Here is a 20660-nt window from a genome sequence, read left to right on the forward strand (position 1 = left end):
TGTTCTTTTGTTCTTCAGTCTAGTTGTGGAGGATGTTGCTTCACTGGCCCATGTTGGTACTGTGATCATTGCGCTCTTCCCTGGTGAGGCAGATCGGTCGCCAGCCTCTGGACGGCCACTCACGGTGGCTCTTAGCAGCTCACGCTGGTTGCCCGCCACTCACGGTAGCTTATGGCAATCCACTGCAGCAGGGGCTGCAGCCTATGCCGTCGTTGGCGACTCACGGCAGCCCAGCTCCAGGTCGAGCCTTTGTTCACCATCTTAGCTGTAGAGGGCACAGCATCACTGGCCCACATGTGGGATCCGAACCGGGGCCCTACTGCTCAGAGCTGGTGTCCCAAGCCAGCTCTTAACCAACGCACCACTCAGCCGGCCCTATTTTTAATTATAGTTGACATGCAATATTGTATTAGTTTCAGGTGTACTACATAGTGATTCAACATTTATATACCTTACAAAGTAATCACCATAGTAAGTCTAGTAACCATCTGTCACAGGGTGGTGTTCTAAAACTAGAATAGTGTACAGACTCCATTTAAATTGAGTGTGTGTGTGTGTGTGTAAGGAGTCATTTATTAAACATCTAATAAGCTCTCTACAAAGTATAATGAATTTCCATCATTGCTTCTGGAATCAGGTCTTAGCCCCGTTTCCTTCTCCTGGTAGGATGCTGTCAAGAGAGAAGTTTCTGTTTTGAGGTTCAGAGACAGCTCATTTGCACATAACCTGCTACTGCACCTTGGGTGTGGGTTCCCCTCAACCTGTTTGCCCAGCTGATCAGCTCTGGATGAATCTTTCTTCACCCCCTCCTCTCTCCTGCTTTATTCCCTAGCCAAGCTGTTGGTGTGCTAGAGCCGCGGTAGCGGGGGTGGGCCTGCGGCACACACACTTTTTTGCCTCTTTGGTTCTCCTACCTGTGTTTGGAATTTCTTGAAAATTTATAATCTCTCTTTTGATCAGATGAGTTAGTAACTCTGGCCTTTCCCTTTCTTTGTTGTTGGCATTTTGACTGCCTTCTTTGAACACACGTATACACACACAAACTCTCTCTCGCTCTCTTTCTCTCTCTTTCTCATCCTTATGTTACTGCTCTAACTTTCTCCTTCCCTCTACTGCCGAACTTCTTGAAACAATAGTCTACACACACTCTTTCTCCACTAACTCAGCTCTTGGTCACATAACAGTGCATTTCAATATGGCTTCAGCTTCCATCACTCCAGTGAAGCTATTCTTGCTGATGCCACCGCGAACCCCTGCATTACCAGATTTTTAGTTTCTCATCATTTTCCCCATGTGGCTTTCTTTGCCTGGAATGTCCTTGTCCATGTTTTTCAAGATGTACTTGAAGTATCACCTCCCAGGTGCAGCCTGTGTGAAGCCTGATATGTGGAATAGGTGAGTGATGAATGAATGAGTGATATCACCATTTGAAGTCATCTTTGACTCTTCCTTCATTTCTTCGCCCATTTCCAACTGATCTCCAAAACTCACCAGATTATATTTCAGAAATATTCTCAAATTCAGTGCCTCCTCTTCATTTCTACCACTAGCTCTGGACCAGGTTTTAATCACCTTTTCACAAGATTGTTTAATCTTCCTATCAATGTTTTCTCTCTAATTCATTTCCTCCTCCAACCTATCCCCAGGACTTCTATTTAAAAACAAATGTTCATGTTACTGTTCTTAAAAACTACCACTGTCAACTTTCGACCTATGGGGACACTTGCCCAAACTCCTCATATGATGTGTTCGTCCTTTACAGTCTGATACCAGCCCACGGTTCCAGCCATGACCTAGCTCTCGTGGTTTGTACTCATGCCTCCTTCTCAGTATTACTGAACACACTGTCTCTTTTCAACCATTTAACCGTTCAACATGTTTGGGGACTTCTTCCGTAGTTCCCACTCTGCTGATGCTTATGTATACAGTTAGGTAGTGTTCAGATGTTCACTTTCTGAGTACTTTCTCTTTTCTGGAGGCTCTAATATAATTTTGTTTATATGTATTTTTTCTTAACCAGCTTAACATATTGAGAAACCCTAATTATTGAAAAGATTATGGTGCTTTCTACCCCATATGTAATTCAATATTAAAGTAATACTAGCCAATTTGCAGTTTTTCCTAGGAGTACATAATAGATGTTTTTTCTTTTAAAATAACAAACATAAAATTCTTTCAAACTTTCAAAACATTTTATGCTCATTTCCTTGGTGCTTCTGTTTTGCTGCTGCTATAATCTATTATATATTCTGTAGTTGTGAGTTAGAAGCAGTACAGCTCAATGCTTAATAAGAGAGGCTTTCACATCAAACTTGTCAGGGTTCAAACACCACCTCTGCCACTTATTGGCTGTGTGAACTTGGACAAGTTATTGAACCTCTCTGTGCCTCAGTTGTTTCATTTTTAAAGTAGAAATTATAATAGTATTTACCTTTACCTCATTGAATTGTTTTGAGGTTAATATACAGCAAACACTGCCTGGTATGTGTTTACACACACACACACACACACATACACACGCACACACACACACGTATATTTGGTATATATATATATAATGTATATATATGTATATTGGGTTAATATATATTTGGTATCTAGTATTAATGTAGGTTGTGTAGAGATTTACTATTGAACTCCTTGGGGATAAATACTCTACCTTATTTATCAATGCAAAACCTGTGTCCAGTGGCCATGAGGGTAGTGTTAATGAATGAATGGATACTCAGTAGGCAACTAAATGTGACTCCACTGATTCTCTTGCAGACCTCTATAAGTTTTCTGGTATGTATGGAGAAACAAGCTCTAATAGATGAAAATAATCTGACGGTACTGGAGAATCTCTGCAAAAAAGCTGCACCTCATCTTATAAGAAAGATAGAAAAATATAGAAGAGAGAAAGGTAACTAACCTGTGCTTGCTTGCTTGCACCAGGCCATAAGAATTCTTAAACTAATGGGTCACGTATGATGTTTGCTCATCACTCTGATGATATTCTCTTGGGAAAGCCAGAACTCTTCCACATTTGTTTATTCAAACATATTTATTGAATGCATACTTTGTAGTAGACACAGTTTTAGGAGCTCCTTTTAGGAACCTATATTCTAGTGGGGAAAAGTAGTTTTAGACAAATGTCTTCTCATTCTTACATGGAAGTGAGCGTATAGGAAATCATTTTGAATGAAATAACATAAAAAAGAAAGAGGCAGGATAGCACAAGGATTAAGAGTGACATCCATGGAATTCTGACTGCCAAAACTCTATTATTAGAGGTGCAGCGGCCCTTTCCTTGGCGTTTCTGTGTCTCACTTTCCCTATCTATAAAGTGGGGATAATGATAATACTTACCTCATGGGTTTTTTTGAGGATAAGAATTTTATCATTCCTATAAAACATATGTCTGGCACAGAGTAAAGCATTCAATACATGTTACTATGAATATGTTTGTCAGAGAGGAAAGTCATGAAAATTTTCATATTCTCAGAAATTATTACCAGAGAAGAATTTTATTATTATTTTTCAGTCTGTCTTGTAAAGGTGGTATTGCTGGAGTATTTTATAGAGGTAATAGCACAGGGGGGCTGTCAAACCTGGCTGCCTTACTATGTATCAGTATGCCAAAATTTGTGTTTTTCCAAGTCTATTTCTCCACTGTTAAACAAGGGCTATAAATAAAATCTCATGAATATATTCATGAAGCTTTTATGCCACACCCATTTTAGAGTTCAGTTAGTCAATCTAGTATGCAAATTTAACTCAATTCTGGCGCTAACCAGAGTTAATGCAGACCCTAAGTTAGGTTAAGGACTCAATCCTCCAAGACTGCCCCCCACTTCAGACACCAGTTGCAAATAGTGGGTCCCCAGATTACCCACAGCTTCTATCTGAGTTGGCTACAAACTGGGGGTTCCCATGACCCCCTCCTCAGGTTCAATAATTTACTAGAATGGCTCACAGAACTCAGGAAGATCGCTTACTTACTAGATTACTGGTTTATTATGAAAGGATATGACTTAGGAACAGCCAAACGGGAGAGATGCATAACATAAGGTACGCGGGAAGGACGTGGAGCGTCCTTGTCCTCTTCAGACAGTGCACCATCCCCGCACCTCCACTCCACATTTTCACCAACCAGGAAACTCTCTGAACCCCCTTCAGTTAGGTTTTTTTATGGAAGCTTCATATGTAGGTTTTGATTGATTAGATCATTGGCTGTTATGATAAATTCAACTTCTAGTTCTTCTTCCTTTCCTAGAGGTCTTGACAGGCTATTCAGGAGCGCCCCCCCACCCCCACCCCAGTCATCTCAGTAGCATATAAAAGACACAGCACTTCAGAGATTCCTGGGGTTTTAGGAGCTGTGTGCCAGGAAAGGGAGCAGAGACCAAATATATATTTATTATTATATTATAGGTGTCAATTGATATTTTAATAGTGACTTTCTACAGTCGTAAGAGTTTGGGCCTAATTCTGCCATTTAGGATGAAGGACTAAAGGACTGAAAATATAGAAGGTGTGCAGATTTTAGACTTTTTTTGTGAGTGTGATCCTAAAATAAAGTCCATGTGTCTGATTAGAACACAAGCTCTATTTAAGAACCACTTGGATAACTTTTGAGTTTTCTTGAGTCTTGATGTGCTTTAGTATTTTAAATTTCTTATTAAAAATATGTATAATAATATAAGAAAATTAAATAAAACTCAAATAATGACAATAACACCAGTGTAGAAGGTAAAAAAGTCTGTCTCTTCTTCCTCTACTTCCGCCCATACCTCAAAGATAACCACTATTTGGAGTATATTTTTGTAGCCTTTCTTCTTTATAGAGACAGGGGTGTGTGTGTGTGCATGTGCGTGTGTGTGCGTGTGTGTGTGTGTGTGTGTGTGTGTGCGCGCGTGTGTGTGTGTGTGTGTAGATTAATATATATTTAACTAAGATCATACTAATCATATTTTATAATTTGCTTTATTCTCACCTAATATATCTGACATTTTCTCATGTATATAATATAGATATAACTCATTCTTATTAATGATTCCATAGAAATACATTTTATGTACATAACATATTTATTCAATTACGACTTTTGAATGATTTTTCTTTTTCTTCCTCTTCCTTCTTTCCCTTCTTTTCTTCCTCCTTCCCTCTCTTCCTTCCTTCTTTCCTTCTTCTTTTTTTTGCTATTATAGTCTGAGTTCTGGTTTTATTTCTTGAGGTAATGCTTTTATAATCCCTACTTGGCAATTATCTGACACATTAAGCACCATAAGTACTGAAATAGTATTTGGCAAAGTATATAATAAATTTTAAAGAACTAACACAATTATAAAAATAATAAAAACATAAAACAATAAGAAATAAAATATAATGATACAAAGAATAAAAATATAATGATAAATAAAAATAATTTATAAATTCACATTTATTTTTCTACGTATATATGTAGGCTTCTTTAAGCATATGGCACAACAAATGTACAGGTGTCTGTAACATAATTTCTTTTGCTGATTGTACCTTGAATTGCTACAAGTCAGAAAGTGATTTTTGTTTTCCTATCTGTAATTCTATTTCCAGCCGCCCAGGTAGTGACATCTCCCATAGAAAAGGGAACTGAATCATTGCCTCAAGGAGAGGAAGAAGTATTTTCCCGTTCAAACGTTCAACAATTCCTTGAAGCCTTGCCGGTATGTTCATTGGTAGTGTTTAAGCATCAGATCCACTCTCCACCCCCACCCCCCAAGAAGGAGAGAGAGAGAGAGAGAGAGAGAGAGAGAGAGAGAGAGAGAGAGAGAGTTCCTGATTACCAACATGATATCAACTGGATTGCAGAATGTTTGAAAACCTAACAATTGCTCTCACTAGCTGGTTTGAGCTGACTCTAGTACACTGCTGTGCTGTGCTGTGTCATCTGGTCTTATTTGTGGGGTTGGATCAGGGCTGGCTTCATTGGCATACAGCCTGTGCAGTCTCAGAGAGCCCATGCTTTTTTATACAACAGAGACAATATTGATAGGGTGGGCCCATGCTTTTTTAATGTGTAGCTGTCACTGTTTTGAAATTCTTTTTTTTTTTTTAAAGATTTTATTGGGAATTGGGGGAGGGGAACAGCGTTGGGGAATCGGGGAAGGGGAACAGACAAGTTGCTGTCCTTTTGTTCTTCAGTCTAGTTGTGGAGAACATTGCTTCACTGGCCCATGTTGGTATTGTGATCATTGCGCTCTTCCTGGGTGAGGCAGTTGCTTGCTGGCCATTGAACAACAGCTCACGGCAGCTCACGCCAGCTGCCAGCCACTCACAGTAGCTTACGGCAGCCCATTGCAGCAGGGGTTGCAGCCTACCACAGGCGACTCACAGCAGCCCAGCTCCAGGTCGAGCTGTTGTTCACCATCTTAGCTGTAGAGGGCGCAGCATCACTGGCCCTCATGTGGGAACTGAATTGGGGCCCTGCTGCTCAGAGCTGGTGTCCCAAGCCAACTCCTAACCAACACGTCACTCGGCTGGCCCTTGAAATTCTTAATAATGTATAAACAATGGGTCTCACGTTTTTATTTTGCACTGGGCTCCACAAATTATGTAGCCCGTCCTCCCTGAGGACAAGAACTGACTTCCTGTAGTGCACATCACAGAAGGGTGTGTAGAGGAGGAAACAACGGGGAGATACTGCAATTTGTTCCTCGCAACATTATCATGATCCTTTGGAAACATATGACATTCTTTCCTGAGATTTATATTTCTTCCCAGCAGACTTGGGCTGTTCTATTTTGCCATCATCTGTCAGTTTCAATGAAGTTAGCTTGGCCTTAGACTTTTTTGTTTTTGTTTTCTTTTCAAAATTGTGGTAGAATACAAATAACATAGAATTTATCATCTTAACCATTTTTAAATGTACAGTTCAGTACTGTTAAGTCCATTCACATGGTTGTGTAATCAATCTTCAGAACTTTATTTTGCAAAACTGAAACTCTATATCCATTAAACAATAGCTGTCCATTTCATCCCTCTCTCCAGGCCCTGGTAAACGCCATTCTAGTGTCTGTCTCTATAAATTTGACTGCTCTGGGTACCTCATATAAGTGGAGCCATACAATATTTGTCTTTTTGTGACTGGCTTATTTCATTTAGTATAATGTCCTCCAGGTTCATCCATGTCAGAATTTTCTTCTTTTTAAAGGATGAATAATATTCTACTGTGTGTATATACCACATTTTGTTTATCCATTTATCCATTGATGGGCGCTTTGGTTACTTCCACTTTTTGACCACTGTGAATAATGCTGTTATGAACATGGGAGTACAAATACCTCTTTGAGACCCTGCTTTCAGTTTTTTTAGGTATTTACCCAGAAGTAAAATTGCTGGATTATATGGTCATTCTCTATTTCATTTTTTTATTTAGGAATCATCATAGTGTTTTCCACAGCAGTTGCATCATTTTGTATTTCTACCAACAATGCAGAAGGGTTCCAATTTCTCCACCTCCTCACTAACACTTATTTTCTTGGTTTTTGATATAATGGTTGTGATGTGGTATGTCATTTGATTTTGATTTGCACTTCCCTAATGATTATTGATGTTGGGCATCTTTTCATGTGCTTGTTGTCCATCTGTATATCTTCTTTGGAGAAATGTCTACTCAAGTCGTTTGCCCATTTTTTAATTGGGGTGTTTGTAGACGTTTAACTTTTTTATTATTAAAAGATTCTTTCATAGCTTCTTTACTACTTTAATAGTTTCATACTTTTACAGCCACAATTTTTTATTTTTAAATTTGGAAATAATTTCAATATTACAGAGAAGTTTAAAAAATGTGACTAATATAATGAACACTGTATACTGTTTTCCCAGATTCACCCACCTGTTGTTGACATTTTAGCCAATTTGCCTTATCCTTTGCATGCTCTATCATGTCCTATCTATCTATCTATGCAAACACATAATTTTTTCTGAACTTTTTGAGAGTTATTGGCATACATTTTAGCTCTTTACCTCTAAATACTTTAGTGTGCATTTCCTAAGGATATTCTATTACAGAACTATAGTACAGTTATCAATGCCAGTAAAGTTAAATTAATATAATACTACATCTAAGTCAAAGGTCCATGTTTCAACTTTGTCTGTTGACCCAATACTATTCCTTATAACTTTTTTCTCCCTCTAGTACATAATTCAATCTATTATTGCATCATATATGGTATTTAGTTGTCACGTTTCTTTAGTCTCCTTTAATCTTGAACATCTCTACAACTCTTCTCTTTTATGACATTGACACTTTTGAAGAATACAGTCATCCCCCCCACCCACCTTTTATAAAAACGTGGAATTTGCCAATTTGTCTTGTTTTTGGTGTGTATGGTGTTGTCTCGTGATTAGATTCAAGCTATATATTCTGGTCAGAATATTACATAAACGATGTATCTTTCTAAAGGCATCACATCTGGAAGCAATGGTGTCCTCTGCCCCCATTTGTGACGCTAATTTTGATTCTGTGATCAAGATGTTGTTTGATTTCTTCACTATTTAGTTACCTTTATATAATTACTATTTTCCCCTTGCAACTAATAAACAAGTGGTGGGGACACATTTTTAAGAAGAAGCACATATTCTACTCTGCATCAAAATTTTCCTCTAGATTGAGCATCCACTGGTGATTTGTGTGTGATTGACTATTTACTATGTTGGTTGAAAAGCAATGATTTTCAAACTCCAGTATTCTCTCCACAATTCTTAGTCAACACTCAACAGTCTACTGTAACAAATGCCCTCCTTTCTCCTTCCCAAAGTTTATTTTGCTCACTAAACTTTATTCCCTCCACCACACTTTCAACTATTTTTGTGTGTGCTCAGATACTAATGTGTATGTAACACACACACACACACACACACACACACACACACACACACACGGCTTTGCTCTTTGTCTCATAGAAATTCAATAATTTCTAAGAGATGTGGCTCAGCCTTGGTCTCTAAGTGCCGCTGTTTTGCTGATATTGGATGATTTTGGCCATGGCCAGATGAAGATGAAGATAGTTGTGGTGGTGCTGGGCATGCAGAAGGCTTTGAGGGGCAGCACCTCACATTGCATATGTTCCCATAGGCTATAAGGGTTGGAAAGGTGTCTTAAGAGTTATCTAGGCAACCCTGCCCCTCTCCATAAAGTGACGGATAAAAATAACACTTGGTAAATTATCTCATGTTTCATATTTACCTGAGGGGTTTCCTTATATTAGAGAGCCCTGCCAACAATTGCATTAATGAGAAGAAACTGTATCTTCAGCAACATTCCCTAATTTGTTTAAAAAGCAAGTCAATATTTTTGAATGTGGCATAGAATTTCTTACTGGACCCCTCTTGAAAACAGTGGAAAGAGCACCAGACATAACCAGGCAGTGGGTCATTCATTCATTTATTCATTCCTTTCTAGGTGGGTGCCAACAGAGGATGCCACATTCTCTAAAAAAGAAAGCCATGCAGAGTTTAAAGCTTGTTCCACATCCCTGTTCTGGGTGACTTTATTAGCACAAGAAAAGACACAAATCAAGGAAACCGGGGGGCCTGGAGATGCTGGGTAGAGCCCGCTATTCCACATGTGATGCCCCTAATCTCAGGAAATTTGCTCAACTGCTTCAAAACCAGCTAGATAAACTCAGAAAACATCCTGCCAGAAGGACTCTAGAATTCCAGAGGAAGGGAAATGTGCCTTGCAAAAAGAAAGGCAGGAAGTCTTTTGGAAAATGAACTGAACTTTGCATTTGTTCCCTCAGAGCTGAGGAATTGTTCCCTCAGAGTTGTGCAGCCTGGGAGTGAGGCAGTGCACGTTTGGTCTGTGTTGAAAATAAGTTAGCCTCTTGTAGCCAGAAGCCTTGTGGGCTCCAGCAGGGAGGCACTCCCAGGTACTTGGAGGTAGCTTGCCTGTCACCTCAAACAGGTCTCCTGGTGCTGCTCACCACAAGGCCAGTGGCAGGGTCAGCCCTTCCCCAGAACACCTTGCTCATGTGCCCCTTGGGGCTTTCTGCTGCAGGCGAAGGACTGGGGCTGGTGGGGGTAGGGTAGATGGAGAGGACATTGCAGAAAAGCTGAGGGCACTATACTGTTTCAATTTTGTATTTAATTATATAAAACATTTGGGTAGGCCCAAAGTAAAAACTATAGCTAGATCATACACAGAGACATCTGGATTGCATCCCTGCCCCCTCTTCCCTTCCCCCATAGATCACCATTTTTATTAGTTTTCTGATCTATCTTATTGTTACTTTTAAAAAGAAAACCCACCCATATCTCACCTTTTTTCTAAAAGAGGTTGCGCACTAAAATACTACCCTTCACCTTACTTCCTTCATGTAACAGTATCTCCTGGAGAAGTGTATAGAGATTGTCTTCTGCATCCTACGCCACTGTGGGAATATACCATAGTTCTTTCAACCGCTCCCTATCAGTAGACATTAGGGTTATTTTCAGTCTTTAATTATTCCAAATAACGCACAAGAATAAATTCCCTTGTGCATGTGTTATAACATATTCTTGCCACTGTGTCTTTGTGAACCTTCCCCTTTGGAACAAGGGAGTTGATGCTCTTCTTGTCACCTGCCAGTGACATTTTCTATGCCTGGAGATTAGGTATCTATACTCTGCATCAAGTTTAGATTTTTTTTAAAAGGATTTTACTGGGGAATTGTGGGAGGGGAACAGTGTTGGGGAATTGGGGAAGGGGAACAGACAAGTTGCTGTCCTTTTGTTCTTCAGTCTAGTTGTGGAGGACATCGCTTCACTGGCCCATGTTGGTATTGTGATCATTGCGCTCTTCCCGGGTGAAGCAGTTGCACACTGGCCATTGGACGGCTCACGACAGCTCACAGCAGCCCACTGCAGCCTATGCCATCGCGGAGACTCACCGCAGCCCAGCTTCAGGTTGAGCTGTTGTTCACCATCTTAGCTGTAGAAGGTGCAGCGTCACTGGCCCTCATGCGGGATCCAAACCGGGGCCCTGCTGCTCAGAGCTGGCACTCCCAAGCCAATTATTAACCAGCATGCCACTCGGCCAGCCCCTAGAGCTCAGGAGACTGAAAATAACCTCATAAGATGGTATGAGCAAAAAAGAAAAAAAAATCTTCATAACTAATTGAGTCATGGCGGGAAGTCACATTTTTAGCCAAAGCTTCCTTCATAAAATTAAGCTGTGCCTTCAAGTGGGCCTATCGTCTTTTTGCACCTAAGATGACATCCTTGGAACATCAGTAATCCTTTTTCCAGACCAGAGCTGGAAACTGCAAAATCCCTCATTATTATGCTTGTCTCCTGATTACCATCTCTACATGCTGTAAAAAGCGAACTGTTAGCTATCCTGCACCCACCTATGTAAAAGAAGTACCTGTCTCTCCAATTTACTCCAAATCTCAGAGATTTCCCTGCTTTGCTTTCCTCCCACCTCCTTAATCTATCACCAATGGATTTCATGTAACCTTCCTCCTTCGATTTTATATATAAAATAAGCTGCAAACCTCCATTTTGTGGAGCATTTTTCTCAGTCCGTTGAGATTTTTTGCTTCCCGGCAATTGTCATCAGTTTGGCTCATATAAACTCTACAAGCTTTCTCTTAGGCTGGATGTTTTTCGTTGACACAGGCTTTCCTACAGGGGGGTGAAGAGGTGGTTTCTACTCTGAAAGCCTAGCATAGCAGCTTCTGGGAAATGCAGACAACCCTTCAGAGTGAAGTTGCCCTCTGTGGGGAGGGAAGACACTCTTGGCGGGGCTGAAGCCTCTAGGCCAGCGGTGACACAGCAGAATGCGGCACGTGAGCACGTGAGGGAATGTCTGGTGTAGGATGGCTCCAGGGGCTGCATGTATTTTTTCAGAAAGAGAAAGACTTTAGGGAAGGACTTGGCAATGGTGTGTTTGGTGCCCTGAATCTTTGCCCAGAAACCATGACCTTGTGAAAATATTCCAGAAACTGCCACTGGGCTAACGTGCTTATGAACAAACAGCTTTTTGGTGTAATCTCTCTGTGATGTGTAAAGTTTATCAGAGGACACAGCTAGAAAGGAGTGGAGCCGAGATATGAACCCAACAGTCTGGCTCCAGAGCTCACTCTGAAGACCTAGACTGACCACAGTGTAGCTTAGGCAACGGTTCCACTTCTCGGAAAAGTAAACAACGCGTTACTTTCAGTTTTGCAATTCTGCGGTTTCAAAGTTTAGACATGGCTTTCCTGGAGCGTTACCTTCCCCAAGATGAGGAGGAATGTACAGGTCCTCCGTATGACTGCAGCTTGGGTCCCTTTTCGTGTGCTCTCTGGTTTGGGGGATGCTGGACTCACTCAGCCTGAGCTGAGCACCCAGGACTGAACCTTAACCATAGTTAATAATTAACTCAGGCCTCAGAGACAGGGTAGAGCTTGCTGGATTGTACTTGCTGGTGTGAGAAGAAAAGCTTCAAGATACATTTTCCTGTTACTGTAACAAGACAAATATCTCATTGTTGGCTTCCTGTCTATAATGGATTCTTATTTTGAGAAACACTTCCAAACAGTACCATCCTCAGCCAATGCCAGAAGCATGACTAAGTAATCCAAGGGCTGTGCACGGCTTTTTGTCCTGCCAGATTGGGTCTCTGGGTCTTTTTACTTCCTCTTTCTTCTGTTTGGTATCCTCCCAGCCTCTCTCTATCCAGTGACAGATAAATGGTGACTCAACCCAACCAAGCTTTCTACCAGGAATTCTTGAGCTGATTCACGTGATGTTGACTCTCAACCCATCCTGTGTAAGAATATGTAAGGTTTGGGGAAAGATATTTGAAGAGTCTTAAGTATTTCTCTCTCTGGGTGACAGAGCAACCCTGGTCTCCATGAAGATCTGCTTACACTCTAACTTCAGAAACTAGCACAAAGATCTGGACAGTTTCTTTAGGGCGTCTCCACCTGGGGTCCAGCCTTGAATGACTTTGAGGGCTGAGAGCTCTTTGTGTCTGTCTTGGTTCTTTTCCCTCTTTCTGTGATTATCTCTATCCTTCCCAAATTTTTCTGTAATCATCAGAAGTGTGTTGACCTTTGGCAACAGAGGAGATGCTATTGCCTTTTTAGTCATGCATGCCTTTTGAATTATTTCCAGAAAGGGAAATTTCATTTTTCAACTGATTTTTTTTTCTTTTCTACTTGGATTAAAGATGTACCATGTTTTCCAGAGATCATTTTAGCCACACAGAGGCCCCTCTGATGCCAACTCAAATAATTTGTAATCATATGCTGTTTAAAATAGTCCCCAGAAATAATTGCACATATTAAAAAATTCCCACTGTGATCTCTACAAAAGGGATTTCTCTGTTTTTAGAGGAATTAGATCACTCCAAACCCTACCATCTGAAAAAAAAAATTACCATTTGATATTTTGGTTTTCTTGTTTGATCCTTACCTACGCTTTCTTCACTTTGCTAATCCAAGGGAAGATGCTTTTGCATAAACCCTGGGTTTGCCAGAGTTAGGATACATATTCTGTTATTTAACACTGAGAATTGACATTCTGCAGTGAAATCAAATGAAGTCTGAATTTGAATCAAGGGCTGGCATGTCACCTTGGAATTAATTGATTAATTCCAGACCAGGACCAGGGTCTTGAGAACTCCCTGCCTTTGGTGCTGAAAAATGGAGTGGTTGGTTAGAAACATTAAACCCTTAAAATGAGGATTCCCTGATAAGTGTCTCTATCTCTTCTTCTTTCAAGGAGGCAGCTGTGTACAGGATGGACCGGAAATTTAGAGGCCACTGTGTTATTATCAACAACCACACCTTTACCTCGACCTCCCTGAAAGTAAGAGAAGGGACCAATAAAGATGCAGGTAAGAAAGGCTGGCATTGTGTAGCAAACGCACGATGGGGAATCTTACAATCATTTCTTATTTTCATATTTTTTTCTGTAATTTTCATCTTCCATTTAAATGTAAGGATGATATTATAAATGTTTCTAAGTTTCTTGTATGTCCCTGGTGTTTTAGTCTATCCAGGCTGCCATAACAAATGACTATATACTGGTAGCTTAAAAACAACAAATATTTATTTCTCACAGTTCTGGAAAGTCTAAGATCAAGGCTCTGGCTTTTCGGTGTCTGCTTTCTAGGTGGTTGTCTTCTCTCTGTAACTTCACTTGGCAGAAGGGATGAGAGAGCTCTTTGAGGTCTCTTCATGGGCTCAATCCTTGTGACCTAAGCATCTCCCAAAGCCCCCATTTCTTAATACCCTCAATCTTGAGGATTAAAATTTCAACATATGAATTTTGGGGAGACACAAACTTTTAATCCATAGCACCTGGGGTATCTCCAGCCTGCTTAAAAGAGTGACAAGAATCTCTGACCGTTTACGACCCTGTGGTTTGGGAGAAAGCAGGCTGGGACAGCATGAGAAAACCTGGGTTTGAGCTCTGGCTTCACCACTAACCAGGTTTGTGACTGTGAAAGACTCACGGGGCCTCAGGTCTCTCGTCTGTGGAATAGCATGCAACTCTGGCCTCTGCTGACTCTCAAGACCATTGTGATAGTACTGTGATTACTATAAAAAAGGCAGGTTAATTGTAAAATTTTATTGTTATGAGAGTGAAAAAAATCCAAAGCTTCAGGCTATTTGCAATGCAATTTTTATAACCATTAGCATCGTTTGACCCCTTCATTTTATTTCATTGCACTCAATTTCATTATTCCTCCCCTTCTCTTTTTTTAAAGAGTGCCTGAACAGTGTGTTCAAGTGGCTTGGGTTCAGAGTAACTACATATGTTGATGTGACTAAAGAATACCTGGAGAAGGTTCTGCAAGAATATAAGAGTCGTCAAGACCATGATGATGGAGACTCCTTTGTGTTCTGTGTTCTGACCCATGGGCGATTTGGAGCTGTCTACTCTTCTGATGGGTTCCTCATTCCCATTCGGTTCATCATGTCTCATTTCACAGCCCAGCAGTGCCCTGGTCTGGCCAACAAACCCAAACTCTTTTTCATCCAGGCCTGTCAAGGTGAAGAAATACAACCTTCCATATCCATTGATGCAGATGCAATAAATCCTGAGTCGACAAACCCTCCCCTTCAGGACAGCGTTCCTGTTGAGGCAGATTTCCTTCTTGGCCTGGCCACTGTCCCTGGCTACGTATCCTTTCGGCACACGACCGAAGGTAGCTGGTATATTCAATCTCTGTATAACCATTTGAAGGACTTGGTCCCAAGGTGAGAATTTTGAGTTGTTCCCTCCATCTACCTGTTCATCCACCCATCTATCCACTTACTTGTCCATCTATCTGTCTACCCACCCACCCATGCATCCATTCATGTATCCATCCATCCATGCATCCATCCATCCATGCATCCATCCATCCATCCACCTGCCCATCCATCCATCCATCCATCCATCCATCCATCCATCCATCCATCCATCCACCCATCCATGCATCCAACAAACTTGTATTGAGCATCAGCATATAACTGGAAAAGAATATGTAAATCTAAAGAAGATATAGTCTTGGTCCTCAAGTTGCTCACAATAGAGGGATAGACAAATAGATTGGGAAGAACATCCCCCAGGGATAAATACACATTGTAAAGCATTGGTGTCATGGGAACACCCAGATTTGGAGGATCAGGGGAAGCTTCCAGAGATGATAGATGTTAGGTAAATAATTGGGGTGAAAGACATGTTGGGCAGAGGGAGCAGCATGAATAAAGGCATAGGGGTCTTTTATTTGTTCTTTCTTTTATTCATTTATCAGTCACATATTTAATGAGTGCCTATGTGCTGCCTTTGACATTATAATATACTTGGTCTCCTGCCACTGCTCTGACAACTTTTCTTCTCTGCCACATGCTCCTTACCTGGTACCCTGGAATTGGTCCTTCACCATGGTTTTTCCCCGGGCCTCCTTCTCTGCTGTCTCTTTATAGCTCTTCTTGGTAGCTTTAGCTATACCTGGAGGTCGCTGGCCTCTGCATGAAAATGTCTCCTAAATTGCCATCTCTGAGTTTCTGAAGGGCAGAGTGGCTTTACTCAATGTCATATCCTTGGCACCTGATATAGTATCTGATATATTGTTGAGATTTATAACTCTTTGCTGGACCAATGAATAACTGACCAAGTCAACCTCATTCTTAGGGTGAGTTGTGCACATTTTTCACAACTTTCCAGACATTCTACTTCTGTGTTGCCCTTGGATTTCACATTGCATATGAACAGTCCTGAATTCATATTCTCATCTCTCTCCAAGAGCTCCTATTCCTGACTCCCCATTTCTAGAAAGAGCCACAATGCTCTTCTGGGAATTCAGGATAGGAAATCAGGATTGGAGCCTTGAGTTACTTAAGCTTTTCCCTTTTCTTTACAAATTTCTCCATTTCCATCATAGCCATCAAAGACCAATGTCCTATGGCTTCAGGGACAAGGCAATATTTATCAAGGGGATACTATGTGTACTATACTAGGCAATGAGCTAGGGGCTAGGGGTACGGTTGTGAACAAGAGAGACAACATCTCTTTTCCATGGAGCTTACAGACCAGTGAGAGGGAGACATATAATAAAAATGTAAATAACCGAATATTTAAGTTAAAGATAATTTCAGGAAGAGATGCCTGCTATGAAGAAGGCAAAACAGAATAATGATAGAGAGTGGGGCCAGGGAGCTACTTGAGAAGGTCTCTTGGTAGAGGTGATATTTCAAGTGTGATTGAGTTAGCCACAGGGAGATCTGGGAACAGAGAGGACAGCTAGTGCAAAGCAGGACGAAAGGACTAAGAACCACGTGAAAAATAACAATGATGATAATGAGAAGTAGTAGTAATACTGATAATACTAAATATAATGGTCAATGAATAATTGTAGCCAGTGTTTTAAGTGCTTTACATATTATCTCATTTAATTATCATGGCAATCCCTAAAATGCATACAATTATGGTCCTCATTTTAGAGTTGAGAAAATTGAAGCATAGTGAAGTAAGTAACATGTTAAGACCCCGTAATCAGTGATTGATGGAGCCATGATTCAAACATGAATTCTGTTTGAAGAGCCTATGCTTTACTTCCAATGATGTGTTTTGCCCACCCCTGGAACATTCTGGTAAATGCTACAGATCCTGCAAGCTCAGGCTCAAATGCTACCCCCTCTGTGGAGCCTTCTCTTCTCCCAGCTAGAGGTGCTTTCTTTCTCCTCTGAACTTTCAGTGCAACTTGAACCTACTTTTCACTTGGTATCGATCACATTCTGCCTTGCATTATGAATTTTATGTTTATGCCATCCTTGGTACATGTTTCAAGTCTGCATTCTAAGTGTTTAAGATCAGGAATTATATCATATTTATCTTTGTATCCCTCCCAAAACCAAGAATAGAGAGGGCATTATTAATAATAGGCTCTTGCTCTATCTCTGTCACCTACCTATCTATTCCTTCTATCACATCTCTCTCTCTCTCTCTCTCTCTCTCTCTCTCTCTATATATATATATATATATATATAAATATAAATATATATATATAAATATATATATATATTTATATATATATATATATTTATATATATAATCTACCAGCTTGAAGGAAAAACATGGAAAAATAATTATATGCAAAATTCCTTTGTGGACTAAGTGCATTCAAGTGCCAGATGTAATTATTATAATGTTCTTAAACACTGAATATAGAATTGAAAATTTTTGTATAATTTAGCATTTGTTTTTCCAATTCAGAAGAAGTATTTCTTTATATTTGACAGGATTGCAGTTAGAATGTGAGCATGTTAGACTAGGAAGAAGCCACATGTTTTGCGGTCTTCTTTCTGAGACCTGGTATGTGATTTCTGTCTCCTTATTGAAAATATATTTTCTTTTTTGCCTGCAGACATGAAGATATCTTATCCATCCTCACTGCTGTCAATGATGATGTGAGTCGACGAGGTGGAACAAAGAAACAGATGCCTCAACCTGTTTTCACACTACGTAAAAAAGTTGTATTCCCTGTGCCACAGAAAAATCTTTTATTATAGTAGAGAGTTTTCATTAATTCTTAGACTTGAAAGGAGCCTTTGGTCATCTCTTCCAACTTCCCACCCAGCATAGGAATCAGTGACAGATGATGAGCTGGCCTCCATCTGTTATTCTCGTAATAAAAATGCCATTTTCTGGCATAGCAAATTCTATTTTTTTCCTTTTTGACAAGTCTAAATGTGAGAAAACTTTCTTTATTGATGCCTTGGATTGTAGTCTTGGCTTTAGTTGTGCACTCTGAGAAAAAAGTAATTGGCCTTGGGTTGTGTATCTGTGAAGTAAAAGGTGGGACCAGGTACATTTTAAGGTTCTTTTTAGCTCTAAGAACCAGTGTTCTTAGATTTCCCCTCTATATGACTACTCCTTGTTATAATTCAGTGTGCCCTATGCATAGCTCTGTTTTGGACATTGGCTGATGATGAGTTCACAGTTCTCTGACTCTCCCTCTCTCCTCCCCTTCCAAAGGCTTCTCTTCTGCATATGAGGAGAAAATTTGGTCTATGCCATGCCATTTCTTGCTTTCGTGTTGAGGAAGTTGTTCCTGCAGGAACTGTTTCTCTTGGATTGGGAACAGGGTTGGCTCTAGGAAGATGAGAGCTCAGTGTGAAGAGAGACATATTCAGCTACTCTGGGAGCAGAAACTTTTGCAGCCTGATGTTATTTCTATGTTGGTCAGAACCTTTCAGATGCTGGCAACAGAACTTTCAACTCAGACTGAATTTATTGGCTCTTTCACTTGACAACATATGAATGGGTAGTGCTGGCTTCTGGTGAGGCATGAATCAGGACTCGATCTGCAGCACAGCATCTGTCTCTGGGCCAGAGGCCCTTGGGGTTGGCAGCTGCACTGTACTGACTGCAGTCAACAGCCTCCACTAACACACTCTGCTACTCTGGCCCAAAAGATAAGGAGAGAGGCAGCCTGGGGGACTGAAGCTGTTGCTCTCTTCTTAGCCAGAGATATGTCTGACTATGCCTTGTGGATGGGGTGGCTCTGTGTGAAAGCCTTGATACTTTTTAAATCAAGGTTTTGAATTTTTATTATTATTTTTTTTTAAGCTGAGCCATCCTGCTACCTGTTGGCAGCTCAGCGGCTGCTCAGCTCGGGCTGGACTCGAACCACTATTGCTCAGAGCTCACACTCTTGAGCGAGCTCTTAACCAACTGAGCCACTCGGCCGACCCTGAATATTTTTATATATGTGAACTTTTTTTTAATTGCAAGAGGAATTTTTCTTTTTTTAATTCTTGGAAGGAATTAAATTTTAATTTCTGGAAAGAGGGCAATTGAAAATCCTATCGTTAAGGCCTTCATTTCTAGATGGGGAAGCTGAGGCCCAAGGAGGCAAAGCAATTTGCTACAGCTTTTCAGCCAGTTATTGTTTACATGACTTTATTTTCCATGTAAGTGAACTAGATAGACTGTCATGGGACATAACAGGAATTTATGAATGTCTCTTTTGGATATGCAGGCGCCTATGAAAGGGGTCAAGGAATGAAGAAAATGCTCAGTGATGCCTGATTTTATAATTATTTCTGTGAAAGTCAAATTAATTTATGGTGAACTTGCTGTGAGAAATATTCATAAGAACCTTGTTATAATGTAGCTAGTCATCACATGGATTTGACTGTAGCTTGACAAAGGAAATGAATCTAATACATATGACAGGATGGTCTTCCAAAACCATTGTTCATACAAGTCAAAGCTAACAGCTGGTGGTTACAGTCTTTATTCAATTGGATGTACACAGTTTTTGGCCATTGGCAGTCCTCAGCAAGTGAAACATGAGATGGTAGAAAGAAAAGAGAAAAGCATCTGGAGATAGAAACTTTGGGTTTCCATTTTGCCCTGTGATAGGAATATATATATATATGTATATATGTATATATATGTATATATGTGTGTATATATATATATATATATATATATAAATCTCCTTAGATTTAATGGTTAACTATATTTGTATCTATGTCTATATTGTATCTATATCTCTCTCTATATATCTATATCTACCTATCGAGATAGCTATATATCTATACACCTATATAGGTATATAGCTATAGCTGTGTGTGTTTATGTGTGTTCCATTTAAATTTAATTGTGGTGCGGTGCCTATCAGGCCTTTAGATGGCAGGGTCTTCTGGATAGTAATCTAAGTGGAAATAGCCGAGTTTGCGTTCCTTTGCATCTAATTACAGCTGACTTTTAGCTGTAAATCAACACTAGCAATACCTACTGCCATCCTGGGAGTGAAGAGCTGGCTCTTCTCTCACTGGTTCACAGTGTCCCCAACAGCAGCACGGCCAGCTCTTGGCTCTGAGTCCAGATGGACAAAACACTGCTGATGAATTGTCTTTCACCAGTAACTTTTGAGGTTTGATGTTTAAGTCCTAGGCCTGTGTTCTAGCTCATATTTCTGTTTTGCTGGAACTTAGAGCTTGTGCCAACTTAAGTTCTAGAATCTAGGAAATGTAACTGATGAACTTTCTTTTTAGAGGTCTCCAGCAAGCACTTCAGCAGTTACTAGACATTTATGTCTGTGGGCTATGGATCTATACAGATGCCAGCAGTGCAGTTGTCCTTCGTTCACTTTTCCTCAATGGAGCATGTGCATACTTGTCTGTGTGTGTGTGTGTGTGTGTGTGTGTGTGTGAGAGAGAGAGAGA

The 20660-nt window shown here is 40.3% G+C and overlaps 1 protein-coding gene across 1 annotated transcript in view; it reads left to right on the top strand.

The window, feature by feature from the left end:
* CASP10 (caspase 10) overlaps nucleotides 1–19086 on the top strand; it is a 27638-nt gene extending 8552 nt beyond the window's left edge. Inside the window, exons 4-8 of the mRNA XM_019635600.1 lie at nucleotides 2767–2902; nucleotides 5575–5684; nucleotides 13714–13828; nucleotides 14705–15197; nucleotides 17849–19086. Coding sequence (XP_019491145.1) covers nucleotides 2767–2902; nucleotides 5575–5684; nucleotides 13714–13828; nucleotides 14705–15197; nucleotides 17849–17993 — 999 coding nt within the window. The 3' untranslated portion in view covers nucleotides 17994–19086. The remainder of the gene's footprint in view (nucleotides 1–2766; nucleotides 2903–5574; nucleotides 5685–13713; nucleotides 13829–14704; nucleotides 15198–17848) is intronic.
* The last annotated feature ends 1574 nt before the right edge of the window (nucleotides 19087–20660 follow it).

The sequence above is a fragment of the Hipposideros armiger genome, unplaced genomic scaffold, assembly GCF_001890085.2.
Source record: "Hipposideros armiger isolate ML-2016 unplaced genomic scaffold, ASM189008v1 scaffold_23, whole genome shotgun sequence".
In the NCBI taxonomy this organism is placed as follows: domain Eukaryota; kingdom Metazoa; phylum Chordata; class Mammalia; order Chiroptera; family Hipposideridae; genus Hipposideros; species Hipposideros armiger.